Raw genomic sequence first — 21,321 nt, 5'->3', positions numbered from 1 at the left:
CAGATGACGTTGTCGGTCGGTTTTCATGAACAGCAATGACTGGACAACGAACAGTATGTCGGTCACACTAAATGAGTGGTTCTGGCACACAAAAAGTTGTCTCTGTGCACGTTAAGGAGCTGAAAGATGTATTGTGACAGGATTTCTGACCATAATCTTACAAGATACACGTAGTAATACTGTTTTACTCAACCTGTAGCATTATTAAGTTATAACTGGAATCCCCTACTGATTTTATTTGCATTGCTGCTGGTGATCCACCTATTGTGCACTTGCAAATTTTGCACTTAACCAGATAAGCACACTTGGTTATAAACACTATTTAGGCCAAGTGCACCACGATGCCCGCAGGTTGATACCCAAACACACTGTATCTGCTGACAGGGGACTTTCTCTGCAAGATGCTTCAAATAAAAGGGTTTGCTATGTGACAAAATGTTGAATGTAAAATTAAAAGATGTATTCTGACTGGAATTATGGGCATAATCTGATAGGCAAACAAGTGGAAAGCAAAAAAAGGAAAGATCATTTCACCTCCAAGTGGCAACACGTCCTTCTTTTATTCTGAATCAACTATATTAAGGGAGAAACAAGTCACCACAAGGTTTACACTGACTTCATAATAGTCGCCCCCCCCCCTTTTTCTCCCCAACTGTATCCAGCCAATTACCCTATTTTTCCGAGCCGCCCCGGTTGCTGCTCCACCTCCTCTGCCAATCCGGGGAGGGCTGCAGACTACCACATGCCTCCTCCCATACATGTGGAGTCGCCAGCCGCTTCTTTTCACCTGACAGTGAGGAGTTTCGCCAGGGGGACGTAGCACGTGGGAGGATCATGCTATCCCCCCCGAACAGGTACCCCGACCGACCAGAGGAGGCGAAGGTGCAGCGACCAGGACACACCCACATCCAGCTTCCTACCCGCAGAAACGGCCAACTGTGTCTGTAGGGACGCCCGACCAAGCCGGAGGTAACACGGGGATTGGAACCGGCGATCCCTGTGTTGGTAAGCAACGGAATAGACCGCCACGCCACCCGGACGCCCATAAATGACATCTTATAAAGAAAAACACATGATACGTTGCAGTGAGCTTTACAGATTTCCTCTCCATAGAGTCACGCTATGACTTAGACCGGGGGTTCCCGATCTTTTCACTGCACAATTTTTAATAAATCCTCATTATGTTATTATTTATAATCTTTTTGTTCCCTTATCTTCGAATGAATGACCTCTGCGATGATAAGGTGCTATACAAATAAATTTGCCCTGCCTTGCCTTACCTGTCAAAATCAGCATCAGAATCAGAATACTTGGGTAAATGAATCAGTGATCCTGTCTCTATTGTTCATCAACGCAGCATCCGTTCCCGGAAGTCTTCAGTCATGCTCTACTAATGAGCACATTAAGCGAGACAAGGCATATCAACTTTAAATGTCATTTTACTGATATTTTGGAACACAATTAAGCCACTGCATTGTTTGAAAAATAAAGAGAAGATGATATGCACTCTTCGTCTGTGATAATAAACGTGTTTATTGGGGGCATCCTGTGACTCACGTGTGGTTCATGACTCACAGACTGAAAACTACTGACTCAGGCAACCTGCCGTGTCTCCATAGCCCCGTTACCTGACAAACACTTTCACCACGATTTGTATAAAGCGTGGTCCTTTACGTGTAAATCTTGAGTTTAGTAAAGTGTGGCATGACCGTTCTTCCTGACCGAGAATCTGGAGCCGCTGGGTCGATCTCGGGAATTGAGCTTAATGCAAATTAGTGGTTTAAAAATCATTCAAGATTTGCAAAGTTGGAAACATTCCGTTTGTTTGATTTTAAGATTATAAGCCTAAATGAGAAATCGTTGTGTGTTTGCAAATGAATAAAAGTGGATGGGTAGGGCAATGTGTATACAATGAGTGTAGTTTAACTTTCTCCCCTCCTACGCCATTTATTTAGTCACAGAGAAAAGTTTGCGGTGTAAAAATGAACTTGAGATTTTTCTTGTGTTCTAAGATAAATATCTTCATACTCTGTAAACGATCGGACCCAATGCAGATGTAACTTTCAGTTCGTACCTCAGTTCTCCTTTATGGATGCGCTGTGTATTTGTCCCCCCTACATGGGCAGCGAATCCACTACTACTACTACTACTACTACTTCCGGCTGCTCCCGTTAGGGGGCGCCACAGTGGATCACCCGTTCCCATCTCTTCCTGTCTTCTGCATCTTCCTCTGTCACACCAGCCACCTGCATGTCCTCCCTCACCACATCCATAAACCTCCTCTTTGGCCTTCCTCTTCTCCTCTTCCCTGGCAGCTCCATATTCAGCATCCTTCTCCCAGTATACCCAGCATCTCTCCTCCACACATGTCCAAACCATCTCAATCTTGCCTCTCTTGCTTCGTCTCCAAACCGTCCAACCTGAGCGGTCCCTCTAATATACTCGTTCCTAATCCTGTCCTTCTTCGTCACTCCCAATGAAAATCTTAGCATCTTCATCTCTGCCACCTCCAGCTCCACCTCCTGTCTTTCCATCAGTGCCACTGTCTCCAAACCATACAACATAGCTGGTCTCACTACCATCTTGTAAACCATCCCTTTAACTCTCGCTGGTACCCTTCTGTCACACATCACTCCTGACACTCTTCTCCACCCACTCCACCCTGCCTGCACTCTCTTCTTCACCTCTCTCCTGCACTCCCCGTTACATTGGACAGTTGACCCCAAGTATTTAAACTCATACGCCCTCGTCGTCTCTACTCCTTGCATCCTCACCCTTCCACCGTCCTCCCTCTCATTCACACATAGGTATTCTGTCTTGCTCCTACTGACTTTCATTCCACGGGCAGCGAATAAAGAATCAAAATCAACAAGACCTGGTTTAACCTGGTATATGCCTGGACCTTCACGACATTTAGAAAGCGGTTATTTTCATATGACCACGTTTATATAGCGGCTATTCTGACATCGGTTCCATGCACAGCGGCTGTACCGGACAACAGTTTTCAAACCCTGATTTATGCAGTTAAATAGTGCGAATTTATTTTTACATGTTTTGCCTGCCATGCATACCTGCCATGTTGTTTGCTGTTATGACTGCTGGGACAGGCTCCAGAATTCCGCAGCCCGAGTTCGGATAAGCGGCTTGGATAATGGATGGATGGATGGATGGATGGATGGATGGATGGATGGATGGACCGAGACCTTTGCCAAACTCACACCAAAGCTTTTATTATCCCACATGCCACACTCCATGTTTCAACAAAACTCTAACCCTAGCACGTCACTAGCCTGCCACATAACACATAGGATTCTGGGTAACGCAGTTCCCAACAAAGGCATATAACCACACGGCTTCCCTTCTTTAAAAAAAACCAAAAACAAATGTCTCTCCAGCATGAAAGACCTTTTCTTTACATCTCAGACACTTTCAATTATTCTGTCTGGTTTCTTAACGATCCTTCTCGGCCTGCCGATTGTTTCAGCAGATGTTTTGACAACTGCGGCCATGACCACTGGAAAGCCTGGGCGCGACCCCCCCTTATAAAGGCACGTAGGTTACCACCAACTGTCTGAAGACGCCAATAACTTCCACTCAAACTGCGCGTGGCTGTTAGCGAACTGGGCGAACCGCTGCGCGGGAGTTTCCCTGCTGGCCCATGATGATGACTCACGGGCCGACACGGAAACTCCCTCTTCCATGTTTACCAGTTGACGTCGCTGGTCAGCTGACCAAAGGTGAAACTCCGTCACTCACTCAGTCCCCCGCTCACGGACCGGCGCGTATGTAGGTCCGGCCCAGCCAAAAACAAGAACCTGTTTCCACCCATCAACGACCTGCTCTTCAAACCGGGCCACACAGGCAACTCTCTCCCTAAGCGAAGCGAGGCATCATCTGTGCAGGGTAACAGAACCACACTTGTGCCAAAGGAAAAGCAACACCACTCGTATTTACTGCCATTTATAGATGGCACATATACCCAAAAATAAGGACAAAAGTAATTAAAAAAAAATCAGTAAAAAATAAATATAAGTAATAATAATAATAACAATAAAATAATAAATAAATACTAAATACTAAATAAAATAAATAGTAATAAAAAATCAAAAGTAATAAAAAAAAGTAATGACAACTGAAAAGAAGGTTCTGTACCGGAGATAGCCACCTCGGTGGCTGTTTGTCATCTAGCAGCAACTGTAAAAGCAGTATAGTGGTGGCCATTTCCTGCTGCCAGCTGTTGTGCTCAGGCCATAAAAAGAGAAGAGTAGGGAGCATCATACACACTCTCTTTCACAAACGAGAAAGCCCTCAACAGGGTTCTTTGTGTAGAGTACACGTCTAACTTCAGTATAACACCGGGCACAAAGGCAGCCATCATGAGGGCTGTGACCTGTAAGACTGGCTGATACTCTGCCACCGACTGCAATACGCACCCATTCTCCAGGTTTGTGTGGTGAAGCCTTACCATTTGTATGGCGTGGAAAGCTACAGGAGAGAAACTATTAACTTACTTGATCCAGAAGAAAAATAAAACTATTTTGTGCAAAACACAGAGCACATCAAACCTATCATATAAAATAATAATAAAAATAATTTTAAAAAAAATAAATGAATAATAATAAAAATCAGGCTAGGATGCCTGTTATTCGTCCGTCACAGCGACGAGGACCATCTAGTCATCCTGTGACGCGTGACTGATGACTTGTGCGATGATTAAAGTGAGGAAGAGTTGCGCATCGTCAACCCCACTCTCTCGTCCGAGACCGCCTACTACCAGTGGCAAGACTAAGCGAGACGACTGGCAATGGAGACGGATGCAGATTTTCCTCAGGGTTTCTTCCCGAAGCCTTTACCGTAGACGAGTATACCCGCAAGGCAGCGGAGGTTTTAAACCAGAGTTTTCCTTCTCCTGGATGAATTGCCTGACAAGGCTAATGAGCTTCATCTACCCGGGTTTGAAATCAGAGCTGTTCTAACATCAGGCAAAGGGACTGCCGATGGAAACTCGCCTATTAGCTAACTCAGGCACATGTACATTTGTTTCGAATGTTGATTAATGTACATTGTCCCTTCCCACATAAACGTTTTAAACTAAACTAAACAAAGACACAAGTGAGAAAGGAAGTGAAGCTCGTAACTCCACCGTATCAACAGACCAACTGAAACTACTGTAGCTCAGATTAGGAAAAAGAAGGTCCTGGGTTTGAACCCCGGGATTGTCCAACCTTGGGGGGGTCATCCCAGGTCCTTTCTGTGTGGAGTTTGCATGTTCTGCCCGTGTCTGTGTGGATTTTCTCCGGGTGCTCCGGTTTCCCCCGCCATCAAAAAGACATGCATGTTAGGGTTAATACTCCTGTCTGTGCCCCTGACCGAGGCATGGCAAGACCAACTGGAGTTGGTCCCCGGGTGCTGCACGGCGGCTGCCCACTGCTCCTAGCTACACAGCTAGGATGGGTTAAATGCAGAGGAAGAATTTCCTCATGGGGATCAGTAAAGTAATGGGGAAAAAATGGTGGCCTGCACACCTGCTAATTCTGTAGCTTAGCAGAATCAGTCTGGAATATTAGCTCCCCAACGCTTGGCACTGTGATTCACTGTGGTCAACACAGTGGACATGTTACCATTTACCAACTGTCAAGCGTGTGTTAAGTGTACATATGGTTACACAGCAGGGACACATGTGGCCCCTGGATATGTCACCCTTACTGCCCCCTGACTAGGCTCCATCACCTCAGGGACCAAGAATCAGGAACATTTATTTGTCATTTCATTCCACGCACCTGCGCACATGAAACGAAATTACATATCGTTTCCTCCAGCCCACAGCAGTGCAACACGAAGACAAAGACACATATCCAAACTACAAAAAGCTACAAAAACTACAAAAACACATATATCCAACATATATATATTTTTTTTTTCTAAATCACTGTCCAAGACAGCGAATGCCAGGATGACTGTCGGAACTGCCAGTCTGCATGGGCTAGCAGTTAGCTTAGCCTGCCCCGCTTCCACGTCCTGTCAGACCGCCCTCAGTGTTTCCTCTTTGGGTGCAGCTCCAGGCAAGGTTGCTGTCCCTGGGCCCACCGGACGCAGCAGACCAGGCTCCCCCGGCCAATCCAACGCCAGCTCTCCCAGCCAGACACCTTCAACACACCTCCCTGCACTCCGAACGACCACAGCAAAAACACAGTCAACGCTGGGCGAGGCTGCCGCCAGACCGCCCTCGGTGTTATCGGAACTGCCGGTCTGCATGGGCTAACAGTTAGCTTAGCTTGCCCCGCATCCGCGTCCTGTCAGACTACCCTCAGTGTTTCCTCTTTGGGCACAGCTCCAGGCAGGGCCGTGGTACCTGAACCCACAGGACGCAGCAGACCAAGCTCTCCCAGCCATCAAACAAAGACACAAACGTAGACACAGACGTGGACAAAGAAACTGCATAGCCAGTACTGGGTAAAGCCGCTGCAATCGTAAGTTCGCGCCGCCATCTTCCCACACTGGCAACCGGGCGAGGCCGCTGCAAATGTGAATTCGCGCCGCCATCTTCCCACACCGGAAGTGGAAGACTCTCCATGCTAACTAAAAAGTACCCTCTTTGTTTTTCTCGCTCCTTTTATCATCCCCAATTTTCTCAATCCACTCCTTTCCCTTTCCAAGCCCACTGCTCCGGTTTTCCTCGCTTTGCCTCTTCTCCCTTCAGCTCGCTCGCTGTTCAGTCCTCATACGGCAGGAAGCTTGTCGTTTATCACAGTAGCTTGACAACCTGCTTTGTTAGGATGAAACCCACATCTCCTACCGGCGTTTATCCTTGTCAGATCAGCAAAGCTGTGTGTGCTTGTGAGTGCAGGTACACGTATGTGCTCGTGTGTCTTGGCTCACCACTCATGTTTAGCCGAAGGGAACCAAAGCATCCCAGAAAAAAATGCCAACCACAGCTAAATGCCATGCTCTGCCTCAAGTCTATCTACCATGATTCAGCATTCCAAAACAGATACGCTCCCAATGCACAGGTTATATAGTCTGTGGCTATACAAAAGCAGATTCTGATGTCACCGTATGCACACACAGATAGCACTTTTCATGTGGTCCACCGTGACACTGAGTGCTGGGCAACAAGGCATGTTCGGGCACATGCTGTTGACTTTGCATGATACCGGTCTATTGTTGTAATTTCAGGCCAACTCACCTAACTGATCCGGAGATCTGGCTGGCGTATTTGTCAAACTCACCCGGGGCAGTCCACTCTGTGCCTGTCTGGAGAAAGGACACACACACACACACACACACATATTACATTGAAATATATTCCAATCCAGACCCTCCCCCCATCTTCCAGATGAAAGAGATGCATACCTTGCCTACCCAAGCCAGTAATTTCAAGGAAAAGGGAGTGTCATTCTGGCTGAGCCAAAATTCAGAGTTATCATCAGAGCTCACCGCAAACACAAAATCTCCTGAGAAAGAGAGAGAGAGCAGGAGAGAGAGAGGGAGAAAAAGGAGAGAGAAACGTGAATGGAAAACATACTGTAAAATAAATGTTGGGAGGTGCATGTAGGAGGCATGTGAAAGCAGCAGGCCGTGTGCACACAGCAGAGGAAGAGGAAGGCTGTACCGTCAGTGAACGGATGCAGGTAGCCAAAGATTCGGAGGCCATAGTTGGTCCACTGAGGAGACACAGCCAGCTTCTGCACCGTTGTTCTAGACTGAGGAGGGAGACCGAGAAGGCAAGAGTCAGCCATGGTGTTTACTCAAAACGCAGAGTAAATTGTGTGTCCAGTAACGTGAGGCCTTAGCAGATGGGTGTAGAATGCGTGTCCGAGCGAACACAACAGAGCGTGTCTGTGTGCATGGCTGTGCATAGTTCACAGTTTAAAATAAGGGTTTTATGTCCAGAGGAACAGCATTTGGATTACGGTCTTTTTCTTCTTCTTCTCCTATTGTATTTAATAACTTGTGTTTGACTATGGTCTGTAAAGGTTAAAAACTTCTCAGGAGGAAAAATCCAATTTGTTCTTGGAGAATAATATGTGTGTAAAGAATCCCATTGACTTCCACTAAGACCCCAGCCAGTACACATCAATTCCTGGCTACACACATCCGCATCTCCACTTCTGTTTATACATCTTGACACCCAGCCAGTAGGGGGGGTCTACTTACGCTACCAGTTTACTGATGACATGGATGTGTCAATTAAGTTGTTTGTTTGGGGTTCCAGCACCCCAATGTTGCTTCCTTTCTTTTCCCCCGACCTCTAACGCAATTACCCCACTCTTCCGAGCTGTCCCGGTCGCTGCTCCACCCCCTCTGCCGAGCCGGGGAGGGCTGCAGACTACCGCACGCCTCCTCCCATACACGTGGAGTCGCCAGCCGCTTCTTTTCACCCGACAATGAGGAGTTTCGCCAGGGAGGCGTAGCGTGTGGGAGGATCACGCTATTCCCCCCCCCCCCAGTTCCTCCTCCCCCCCGAACAGGCGCCCTGACTGACCAGAGGAGGGGCTAGTGCAGTGACCAGGACACATACCTGCATCCAGCTTCCCACCCGCAGACATGGATGATTGTGTGTGTAGGGATGCCCGACCAAGCCGGAGGTAACACTGGGATTCGAACCGGCGATCCCTGTTTTGGTAAGCAACAGAATAGACCGCTACGCCACCCAGACGCCAAAACTATTCGTTGTTTTAATGTCAGCGTATCTTCATACACCGCGGAAGTAGTAGCTAGATGTCACATACTCAAGCAAACTGCAGCTATGAGTTATCATGAAGCAAGACACCTTGTGCTGAGGGTAATGTTCCCGTGTTGAGGGCAATGTTCCCGTGTTGAGGGTAATGTTCCCGTGTTGAGGGCAATGTTCTCGTGTTGAGGGTAATGTTCCCGTGTTGAGGGTAATGTTCCAGTGTTGAGGGTAATGTTCCCCGTGTTGAGGGCAATGTTCCCGTGTTGAGGGTAATGTTCCCGTGTTGAGGGTAATGTTCCAGTGTTGAGGGTAATGTTCCCGTGTTGAGGGCAATGTTCCCATGTTAAGGGTAATGTTCCCGTGTTGAGGGCAATGTTCCCGTGTTGAGGGTAATGTTCCCGTGTGGATGGCAATGTTCCCATGTTGAGGGCAATGTTCCCGTGTTGAGGGCAATATTCCCATTTTGAGGGCAATGTTCCCGTGTTTGTGTTAATGTTCCCCTTACTTTCATCACCCATTCACAGTCAAACGATCCCATTTCAGCAATCAATAAACGTTGTGTCCAGGTGAACTGATTCAACTTACGGCGATTTCCTCACCTGGATCATTGAGCATGCATTAGGACGTCCCATTTAGCCTCGCACCTTATTGTTTTTATTTATCCCTATTGTTCCCATTTATGCCTCCATATTTGTATTAGTATTGCTATCTGATGTAATTCTCCCACTAAGATGTCCCTTCTCATCTCTTTGAACCATGCACACTCTGCTTCTCCTGTTACCACCGACTGCTGTTGCTGCTACTCTTGCTCTGTCTCACACCAGTTCACCGTCACGCAACCATGCAACATTGTCGGTCAGCTGGATTCTGGTTTCCTATCGTCTGGCGTGACAGTGAAGCACACAAGCAGCCGATTTTACAAGTGGTAAACATGCTACGACTGCAGTTTTTGAGGACGGAATTGCCTCTGAAAAGAAAACGGAGGTTCAGTTTGCGGTGAAATCATTAAATATGTGTAGCGCTGTGTACTGAAGGGTTGCTCAACTAGCAGAACACATCATCAGCTAACTTGGATTCTGGCGCGTGTGTGTGTGTGCGTGTGTGTGTGTGTGTGTGTGTGTGACTCACATGGGGGTACAGTGGGTAGTGCAGGGCCTTACGTAGCTGGGCCGTGGAGCTGCCACACCAGTCCTCAAAGATATGGAGGTTGGCCTGTCCCTTATACTGGGAAAGAATCGGAGTCAGTCATGACGATGCCGTGTGCAGTCTTTCCAGTTTAGCGGTGGCAAGCACTCGGCTGTGTAACACTTTTCCACTGCCACACCTTTTCCATTTCCTTTCTCTGGCATTATTACTCAACCCAAACACACAAATACACACCGACCACGACGTCTTTGATCAATACAATGGTATTGGTATCACAGCGAGAGACATTTTAATACAGGAACAGGAAAATGATGGCTGAAACAGATAACGGAGTGAAACAGGAATCTGCTGTGACGAAAGATTTTGTAGAAACACTGACTGACACACACACACACACACACACACGTGAAAAAAATAACCTGTTGAATTTCAGCAGAAGCCCAGGTGTCCTGTAAACCTACACCTGTGTGACTTCTGCCAGTGTCGGCAGTATCTGAGCTGTGTGTCCGTGTGCGTGTGTGTGTGTGTGTGTGTGTGTGTGTGTGTGTATGTGTGTTGACTGCCATAAAGCTCAAGGGTCAGAGTGGATCAGAAGAGAAGCCTCAGCATTCTCCGTCCCGATACGCCAAAAGTTATCGTAAACCGGCGTGCTAATCAGCTGTCATCAGCACACCGAGTTAACCATCTGCACGACCGTGGGTCCGGCACCATGACAACGCGGTGCAACTGCGCCTCGGAAGCCTGCAGGAGCGCAGACAACCGTCGCTGTAACTGTTTAACAAGGGTTCCGCCTCACTGGGAGCGCTCAGCTCCCCGAGTGCAGCTCAAAGGTCACCCGTCTGAAAACCCTGAGGAGCGGTGTGGCAATTTCTCTTTTATTTGACAAGACAGTGAGGGGGGGGGAAAACGAAAAGGAGTTAAGAATGAGGGGGTGGGGCGTCCGGGTGGCGTGGCGGTCTATTTCGTTGCCTACCAACGCGGGGATCGCCGGTTCGAATCCCCGTGTTACCTCCAGCTTGGTCAGGTGTCCCTACAGACACAATTGGCCGTGTCTGCGGGTGGGAAGCCAGATGTGGGTATGTGTCCTGGTCGCTGCACTAGCGCCTCCTCTGCTCGGTCGGAGCGCCTGTTCCGGGGTACTGGGGGGGGAATAGCGTGATCCTCCCACGCGCTACGTCCCCCTGGCGAAACTCCTCACTGTCAGGTGAAAAGAAGCGGCTGGCGACTCCACGTGTATCGGAGGAGGCATGTGGTAGTCTGCAGCCCTGCCCGGATCGGCAGAGGGGGTGGAGCAGCGAGCGGGGGCGGCTCGGAAGAGTGCGGGGTAATTGCCCAAGTACAATCGGGGGGGAAAAAGGGGGGGGGGGGTGCTGAGTATCACCTGTAAAGTATGTTGTCGTCATGTTCTAAAATGTAGGAAGGATTTGCACATTCGTCACACATCCAACATGGACATCCAACATGTATTTGTATTCACGTGTTTCTGAAGCAATACCAGTTGTACGTATATAAAGGGAACAGGTGTCTTTGCACCTTCCTCAACCCAAAACTCAAAATGAAAAACAAAATGTTTTTTCATTGTCAAAAGGGATCAATGAACACCTTTGTCTGTCCCACACTGACATTTCAGACTGGCTACGAAAATAAACCCCCTCAGTATCCGTTAAATCGGTGTACAGACAAAGCCGGTGGTTTGGCTGACCACACTGTGGTCATTGGTGAAGGCCTCGGCAGGGTCTCCGGTTCTCCTTGGGGCGACTAAAGCGAGGCACAGCTAGCGACAGCGACCCCAAACGTGTAACAGGAGGAGCTAGCAACTAGCCAGCGTTAGCAGCACAGCTTAATATAGTGGAAATATGATGACCCCCCCACAAAGAAATAGATGCTGCTTGAGCGGACCACCCGGGGAACGAACAGACACTCCCGCGAACGAGGCAGGGCAGGCTACCAGCATTCAACAAGTTAAGAAGAGCTGAGCTTTATAAAGTGTACAAACACACACAAACACACACACACACACACACCTCTGGTTTCCAGGCCTGCTGGGTGTAGCTGGAACGCCAGCCGGCTGTGTCCTCCCACGAGTGCAACCGGTAATCCCCTCCGGCCTGCACGGAGAAACATTAGAATTTATGTGAGCGCTTTCCTCCACCCTCACCGCCTTTTTTTACTGGCCTGTGTCCCCTCCGTCTACCCTCCATCCTCCCTTGTTCTCTTCCATGCGCCATCCTTTACCTCGCCGTCGGACGGTGCTCCTCTCGGGCGGCCATCTTCCCCAGCAGCATTCAGACCTGAAGACGAGAGTGGAAACAATCAGCACAACACAACCATGAAAAGTCTACATGTAAAAACAATGGTGCCGAGGATGACGGAGCCACTTATTTGGAAAACACTGCTGATGTTTTTTTTCCTGTAGGTTCCAGTCCGAGCTTCCTCTTGACATCTAATAAAAACAATGGCTTTCTGCACGGTGTTAAAAGAAAATAAGAGCTTTTCGAGACAAAGCTGCTGCAAGGCTTCAGGGGACAGAAGCCTATTCCAGCCAACACTGGTGGCCTTCGTGAAGCCCCCTAGTCAAACGCTCTTCAACCAACAGTGGGACGAGCCGAGGTGTCCTGGTAGCATAGTGGTCTATTCTGCTGCCTACCAACACGGGGCTCGCCAGTTCGAATCCCCGTGTTACCTCTGGCTTGGTCGGGCGTCCCTATTGACACAATTGGCCGTGTCTGCGGGTGGGAAGCCGGATGTGGGTATGTGTCCTGGTCGCTGTACTAGCGCCTCCTCTGGTCAGTCCATCAAGGCGCCTGTTCGGGGGGGGGGGGATCGCCGGTTCAAATCCCCATGTAACCTCCGGCTTGTCTGCAGGTGGGAAGCCGGATGTGGATATGTGTCCTGGTTGCTGCACTAGCACCTCCTCTGGTAGGTTGGGGTACCTGTTTTTTGGGGGGGGGACTGGGGGAATAGCATGACCCTCCCATGTGCTACGTCCCCCTGGAGAAACTCCTCACTGTCAGGTGAAAAGCAGAAGCTGGCGACTCCACATGTATCGGAGGAGGCATGTGGTAGTCTGCAGCCCTCCCCGGATCGGCAGAGGGGGTGGAGCAGCGACCGGGACGGCTCAGAAGAGAGGGGTAATTGGTCGGGTACACTTGGGGAGAAAAAAAGGGAGGAACATTTAAAAAAAAAACATTTTTCCCCCCCTCACCACAAATCTAGCTCTTAAACTAACAAGCCCCGTTGCCGTGACAGACTACGCCCGCTGTCCAGTCACAGACGTACTACATGCTGTATACATTATGGGTGTTTCACCTGCATTTTCCACCCAACAGTCTCGTGCCAAATGCATTTTCACCCACGTCTTCCGATTGTGCTTCTGTTTTTTCTTCCGTTTAAACGCACAACGGGGGAGTCTCGATGGAGTCCCATCTGCTCGCCGTGCCAAGCCTTTGCTGCTGTGCGCTGAATGTAACTTGAGGCACTCGGCAGGTTTTGTGGTCTTGGTTCAGTTTACATGGCTGGAAAGCTTCTGCTTTGATTGGAAGGGACTGGCAGACATGCTGTTTTTCTATGCTATGGTGTGTTATTTATAAGAAGACTGTGTGTGTGTGTGTGTGTGTGTGAGAGAGCCAGGATTAAAGCACTGGTGGCCTGGAAGTCTGTCATTATCGCAAGGGTGGAGAGTCACACACTCCCCGTGGGCCTTATTTTGGTAACACACACAGTAATTGTAGAGTAGTGGGAAAAGAGAGACGGATATTTTTATACTTTTCCGACTTCAGAGACTCTTGTCTGTGCTCATCCGTCCTCCCCTCCTCCACCCTTCACCTCTGACTGACAGTCCACTATAGCGGCAGCTACAAAGCTCTTCTGCTTTTTTTTTTTTTACAACCTTGTGTAAAAAAATACCGTCTTTCTGAAAAGGCATTCTTACGAATAAATGAATCCCACATAGAGTTCTTTGGAGGCAAGCTTGAGCTTATTCCGTTTTGCATAGTTGATGCACGCTATAAAACACCTTGAAGTACACATGGCCATTGTTACTCTAGTTAGGGTCATTTGGGTAATCTGGTCAGGGTAATTTGCATATTAAACTGACCATTGGTTTCAGTCGTTGTGCCAGCTGTATAAGGATGGGGATACCTGCTGCCAGCTGAGACTGAAGCGGTCACTTATGCCCCTTTTCCACTGCATGGTACCGGCTCGACTCAACTCTACTCTACTCGCTTTGTTTGGTTTTCCACTGGGCAAAAGTTAGGGATAGTACCCGGTACCAGGTACTTTTTTTGGTACCACCTCTGTCGAGGTTCCAAGTGAGCTGAGCCGATACTAAAAGGCGACATGAAAATACCACTACAAATAAATGAATAAATAAATTAAATAAAATATAAATAAATATAAATATATGTATATTTTACATTTATTTAAATATAAATAAAATCTTCTGAAAAAAAGAAAGAAATATTTAGATTTAAATAGAAATAAAACAGAAACAAAAATAGATAAATAAATAAAATATTTAGATTTGAATAGAAATAAATAAAAATGTTTAGATCTAAATAGAAATAAAATAAATAAATAAAATATGAATACAAATATGAATAAAATTTATTTAAATATAAAATCTTATAAAATATATAAAAATATTTAAATGTAAATATAATACAGATAGATATAAATAAAATGTATTTATATTTATCTAAATATAAATAAAACCTGACCACTGATTGATCAGAGAGAAATTGAACAGCTCTGTTTATAAGCAGGAAATGCCAAAGCGAGTCATACGAAACTTGTATTACAGTTGATAATCTATCCATGTAAAAAAATATTTGTTGTCAGCGAATCTCTTAGCTACACTAATACTGTTCATGTAGAGTTGGTCTTGTTGATTTTTTTGAAAATAAAACAGAAGTCAACACACCCACAAATGACCAGCGGGGCTTTGCCATGAGGGGATACTATCTGCAGTGGAAAACGAAATCTCCATAAGTAAAGCGAGTAGAGTCGAATAGAGTAGAGTTGAGTTGAGCCGGTACCATGCAATGGAAAAGGGGCATTGGATGAGTGATGGAACATATCTGTCTCAACAAACGTGTCCAGATGTACCGATTCAACTTTCTTAGACTATAAAATGCACATATTAGGATTGTCTAATTTGTTGGTAGTGTATATAATTAAAAAAAATCAGTGTCGATAAAAATGAGGTACTATGTGGCTACATATTACCGTGGAAAAAACATTAGTGACGTTGGAGAATATCTTCATCTTGCCTCAAACACATGCACGAATACCTAAGTACAGTGGGAGGAGTTGTCCAAAAATATTGAAAAACTACATTATGGAAAGGGCACGAGGACCCGTACTCTTAAATGCACGCATAAAATTCTTTGGGTATCGTCGGAAAGTTTATGGATCTCATCCCTGGATTTGAAAAAAAAAAGTACGGGCATACCTGCCACTCTCTCATACCTTCACCTATCCTGTGTGTTTTCAGGGGTTGTGTGGAGTCCTACCATTGACAATAGCCCTATTGTGACAAGGGGGCTATAGCCCAGGAATGTGTGTGTGTGTGTGTGTGTAGATAGGAAGGCCTTGTAATGGAGGTCCTTAGGAACTAAGGCATGTGTTTACATGTCAGGCTTCGTTGCTTCTTTTTGAGCGCTCACCGAGACACACTTGACAGCTTCTATATCTCTTTAATATCAGCATGGAGTCACCCCGAGTTTTTTACGTGCGGGTTGTGAGGGGCAAATGGTAACGTAGGGTGGAAAACGTCTTAGAGACAGGAAGTTTGGAAACCTAGCGTGGCACCATAATAACTGCAATTTCCAGGGGTATGCACCCCCCCCCATCCAGCGTTCACAGATGATACGCGCTCCCCAGTTCCAGTTCACTAATTCTGATAAAGTTCCCCTTTTTTTAGCCCCTAAATCTCGTTATCTGATTGCGTTGGCACAATGAGAAGACATTTACCCTGCCAGTCAGCAGCATTTTACGAGTCCCGTCCACCTTCCAAGTCCACTTTCATCACCTCCTTCTCTCAAATTCACTAAAAAAGCTAATTTCTCCGGAAAGCCAAACCGCCCAAACCCCCTCGCCTTACGTTTTGTTCTGCCTATGTTGAATTTTGGGGGTCTCCCTGACCCTGTGCTGTGCATTATGGGACACTGAGGTGGGCTTGCTATTGAAAAGGTCCATGTGTAAAACTGTCAAGATAGTCAGTTTTTGTTCATTGTTAGGTTTTCAGCCTTCAGTAGTGTGGCGACTCAGTCTTGCCTCACCATTTCCTGTTTTCACAAGATCAAAAAGCTCAAGAGTTGGTGAGCGTCAGGATTATGTTTACAGACTGTTCACACTGGAAGTGTTCTCATCAGTGCAAACAGCTTTTTTTTCTGCACAGGTGGTCCCACCTAAAATGTGAAGCTGACCAATTTTCTCCTGCACAGAAGAATTACCGAGCACTTGACGTCATCGTTCTCAGATGTAGTTAATGACATCGTTCGGGCTAGCATCGCTGTCTGTTTAGCCGTTATTCTAATTACACCTCTGCTGCACACGACAAGAGACACAGGACCAGCGAGATGGTTAAATGGCTCCAAACTTCAGCAAAGATGGAAGACTGTGCAAGGCAAAGCCGAGACACCGGCATACTCCCAGGTCAAAGATGGAACACTGTGCAAGGCAAAGCATGAAGACTGGTATGGACTTTCAGAGACACTGGCATATTGCCGGGTCAAAAGTGGAATGGATTTGAAAGGCGGACAGGACTTCTAAAAAGTATTCATACTGTGTCTTCACGCATGCTCAATAACCCAGGAAAGGAAATCACAGAAGGTCAACCAGTTCATCTGGACACAACGTTTATTGGAAGAAATATTCCATCACTCATCTAAGGGCCCTGACACACCGGGCCGACGATCGGCCGTCGGTGAGCGTCTGTGACCCTACTTTTTGCAGTGTGTCCCGCACCGTCGGCACTAGTCGGACCCCTGTCGGCAGCTTTCCGGCCGATTCAGCGTGTTGACTCGGCGGAGCCCGTCAGTGAGAGAGATCACTCTGATCAGCTGTTCAGCTTAGCGAATCAGTGCTAAGGGCTGCCAGCTGTAGTCTTTGCGGTGTGTTCAAGTGCTACCTTTTGGCCCAGGCGGCAGGTGACGTGAGGCGACGCAACAGTCGGCCTTCGTCGCCGCTAGTCAGTTTGGTGTGTCCGGGCCCTAAGTGACAGCTTCAGTCTCAACTGACTGCAGGAATCCCCACCCTTATAAACAATACAGTGGCATAACAACCGAAACCAATGATCGGTTTCATATGCAAATTGCCGTGACCATAGAGTTACAATGGCCATGTGTACTATTCACAGAGGACTGGGGAATGGTTGCAATCACAGCATTGTGAGATGGTGACAGATGTACTCTTAGGCCCCCCCCTCGGTTCAGGGATGGTCTTAACATAGATGGCCCCCCATAGCCAGCAGCCATATTACCAACATGTACCCTGGCTCTGCCAAATGACAGAAGCTAAGCAGGTGTGGACTTGGCTAGTATTTGGATGGGAGACCTCCTGGGAAAATGAGTTGCTGCCGGAGGTGGTGTTGGTGGGCCACTGGGGGCAGTCTTCCCTCTGGTCCTAATAAAACCAACAAAATATCAAATCTCAATGCCCCAGTGCAGTGACGGGGATGCTCTGCTGTAGGAGATGCCGTCCTTCGGATGAGACGTTAAACCGAGGTCCTGACTCACTGTGGTCATTAAAGATCCCATGGCACCTATCGCAAAGAGTAGGGGGTCCCCTGGTGTCCTGGCAAAATCCCCAACCTGGCTCTCTCCATCTGGCTACCTAATCAACCCCCCCCCATGTAATTGGCTCAATGGTTCCTCCCTCTCCAAGCTGATGCGCGGTGAGCGTTCTGGCGCAAAATGGCTGCCGTGCATCACCCAGGTGGTGCTACACATCGGTGGTGGTTGAAGAGAGTTACCCGCCTTGGGTGTCTAGAAGAGCCCTATATAAATGTGATTATTATTATTATTAAATGTTGTGTCCAGATGAACTGATTCAACGTTCTGTGATATTCATATTGTGAAGATCAACGGGGGTAAAATTCAAAACGGTCGAATCTTAACGACTGGTCACATCTGCAACAACGTGTTGGGATTATTCTTATGAATGAATTTCATCATACACGAATACAGACCATATTCATTGTATAAGTCAAATTCTTTTTTTTTGTCAATTTTGATCACGACTATTCACCCTGTTGCACTTGGGATGCAGTTCAACTAAAACCCTTCTTACACAAGATTTCCCACCTGATAATGTAATAAATCCCCAATAATGTAATAACCCTGATAATGTAATAAAATGATCCAACTGAGAAAAAACGTGTGGAAGTAGCTTGGAGGTAGCTTTGAGGAAGAGTAGCGCATTCATGCACGTCCAACTTTGACCTGTCGGTGGCGCTAGACCTCTCGAGCTTGCGCTGCTTAAACAGTATCACCACTTGAATCCATTTATTGGTGGGCTGCTGTTAAATTATTACAATATTGGGGAATTATTACATTATCAGGACCAGGGAAATGAAGGCTAACCTGATAATGCAATAACGTCCCGTTAATGTAACACATTACATTATTGGTAAAAAGTTTATTACATTATTGGGAAATGCACTTTATTACATTATCAGGAAGTTATGACATTATCAGGTTTTATTGCATTTTCAATGGACTCAAGAGCAGATTTTTATTACATTATCGGGAATTTATTACATTATCAGGTTCTACACCCCTGCATTTGTTTTGAAAGACTTTCCCAATAATTTCCCAATAACCCCACATGAATAAGAACTAATCTGCATTTGGCATAAAAAAAAAATCCTACTTGAAATATATTTTAAAAAAAAGAACTACCACTGTCAGCAGGAGCCAAATGGATATGGGCTATATCGAACAATTACAGGAAACGCGTTTTCAAAAGGGAAATTTTTTCTTTGTTTTTCTTTTACAAGAATGCCTTGCGCCCTCCCCCCAACACACACACACACACACACACACTTTTGTTGACAAGTAGCAATGGGCTCCGGAAAGAGTCACATGTTGCTGGTTGTGATGTATTTGCATATTTGCCACCTAATTACTTTCAACATGAATAAAAGAAGAGCGAGAGGAACAAGAGAAGAGAAGGTTTAGGTGACAAATTAAAAAACAATAGGGGACGAGGTTTGGCCTTAAGATCACTTTTTTAACAGGGTTGTTTTTAGGGTATATAATGAGTTAAATAATAAATAAAAGAGTAAAAAGGAAAAATGATCAATAAAAGAGTAAAATGAGATGTTAAAATGAGTTTTAGCTCAACTGCACGAAATAAAAAAAGATTTATGATAAGATCTGGCCCTGTGACGGCCTGGCGGACTGTCCAGGGTGTCTCCCCACCTGCCCCCCAATGACTGCTGGGAAAGACTCCAGCATCCCGCCACCCCGGTTGGGATGGGTGGCAAAGAATAATGATTTAGTCCAAAATGGTGACCAAGCCATTATGGTTTTAATACCGTAGAGTATTTACCCTTTAAACGCAGTGTTGAAGCACGATTAACAGTGGCCGAGAAGATGCCTGATACAGAGATCAGCACAGCTCCTGCAAATATCCATCCATCCGTTATCCAAACCGCTTATCCTGCTCTCAGGGGCACGGGGATGCTGGAGCCTATCCCAGCAGTCACTGGGCAGCAGGCGGGGAGACACTCTGGACAGGTCGCCAGTCCATCACAGGGCCGATACACACACATTCACACCTAGGGACAATTTAGTACGGCCGATTCACCTGACCTACGTGTCTTTGGACTGTGGGTGGAAACCGGAGCCCCCGGAGGAAACCCACACAGACACGGGGAGAACATGCAAACTCCACACAGAGGACGACCCAGGACGACCCCCAAGTTTGGACTACCCCGGGGCTCGAACCCAGAACCTTCTTGCAGTGAGGCGACCGCGCTAACCACTGTGCCGCCTCTTGTGAATATGAATGTTTTGAATTTGAATTGAATGTGGCCTTCCCAGGGATGCAGACAGGATAATCAGGTTTTGAGCTTTTGTAACAAACGGGCCTGAAATAGATAAACAAATAAAGGCATGTTGTACATTTTCTTTCCATCACTGCAGTTTTGGACATTTTACGGTGGCTACGGACCCTAAAAAAAAAACTAAAAAAAACCGTCATCTGTGAAATGTGGGAAATAAAAAAATGTCAAGGCAATATCGAATCGGGAGGGAGGCCACCTGTTGATTCCAAGTCCTGGTTGTTGTTATGTTGTAATTCACGGATATAAACAAACAAGGAAACGGAGAGGTAGGCTCAAATGGAGGTCAAAGGACAGACTAGAGTCATTCCCAGTTCTGGAAAAGAGCAGAACCTGCTTGGTGGATCGGAAAACATCTGTCCGTACTTTACATGGGACCAGTTATATGCCATATAACTGCTCCAGTGTGAGTCCTACAGGTTTTACTCGTACGTTATGATTCCACCTCGCAGGCTGATGAGTCCTGTTAGGCCTACTTCTCATCCTGACCGAGTAGTCAGCTCTCCTGGTGTGGTGTGGTATAATCGTCACACATACAGCAACAGAGGACATTAGTGGAGGCAAGAAACCAGCCAGTAGGCCTACGTCAAGTCAGGTCAACTTTATTTGTGCAGCCCAATGTCACAAATTCCAACATCCAATTCCTATTTTTCCTCCCTGTTAAAGGTTTTTTTTTTAGGGAGTTGTTCCTTATCCGATGCGAGGGTCTGAGGACAGGATGTTGTGTTGCTGTAAAGCCCACTGAGGCAAATTTGTAATTTATAGGCCTTACACAAGAACTATCGGCCCGCGAGGTGGAATCACAACACATGAATAAGACCTTTATACTGGATCAGTTCTGGCACATGGACAGATCGTCTATAGCTGTGTAATGAATGTGTGGTGCACTAATGTGTCATGGCTGGGGAAAACGCATGACTTGGTCTGGGTTAATAATAATAATTTTAAAAAAAGAGAGACTAATGACAAAGTGCGCACTTATTATTTGCACAAAGAAGCGTTGTGTTGTCTAACGTAACTCTAGGCTACTTCCCAGCGGGACCACACGGTTTTAAATCCGGACATCGAACTACACCAATGTCTCGCTGATTACACAGGCAATAAAAACAAAAACAAAACATGCGCAGACCTCTTTTCAATAATACCCCACTCCCTTAGTTGCCCTGTTTGGTGTCCTACCCACTGGCCACTCATTGCCGTCCTACTTTGCGGAACTTGTAGCTTTTTCTCACATAATTAGCGAGGCGTGTTATTCTCAAGCACTGGAAGAGCCCTCATACCCCTCCTCCTCCCCCCATACCCACTGGATATAAAGGGTGCCCTGGATGAAGTTGGAGAAAATTAAACACTCCCTTCACGGCTCTAATGGACAATTTTATAAAAATCTGTCAATCCTTCCTGGGACATGTCAGGTCCCTCCAACTGGATT

At 46.7% G+C, this 21,321-nt stretch overlaps 1 protein-coding gene across 1 annotated transcript in view; it reads right to left on the bottom strand.

The window, feature by feature from the left end:
• b4galnt3b (beta-1,4-N-acetyl-galactosaminyl transferase 3b) overlaps nt 1–21,321 on the bottom strand; it is a 39,451-nt gene that overhangs the window by 15,911 nt on the left and 2,219 nt on the right. The window contains exons 2-7 of the mRNA XM_056282492.1: nt 12,059–12,114; nt 11,848–11,931; nt 9,806–9,901; nt 7,613–7,703; nt 7,354–7,454; nt 7,187–7,254 (exon numbers count right to left, since the gene is read on the bottom strand). Coding sequence (XP_056138467.1) covers nt 7,187–7,254; nt 7,354–7,454; nt 7,613–7,703; nt 9,806–9,901; nt 11,848–11,931; nt 12,059–12,114 — 496 coding nt within the window. The remainder of the gene's footprint in view (nt 1–7,186; nt 7,255–7,353; nt 7,455–7,612; nt 7,704–9,805; nt 9,902–11,847; nt 11,932–12,058; nt 12,115–21,321) is intronic.

The sequence above is a fragment of the Lampris incognitus genome, chromosome 6 (genome assembly GCF_029633865.1).
Source record: "Lampris incognitus isolate fLamInc1 chromosome 6, fLamInc1.hap2, whole genome shotgun sequence".
Classification (NCBI taxonomy): Eukaryota; Metazoa; Chordata; class Actinopteri; order Lampriformes; family Lampridae; genus Lampris; species Lampris incognitus.
The sequence above is the reverse complement of the archived record's forward strand: the minus strand, read 5'-3'. Positions and strand labels throughout refer to the sequence as shown.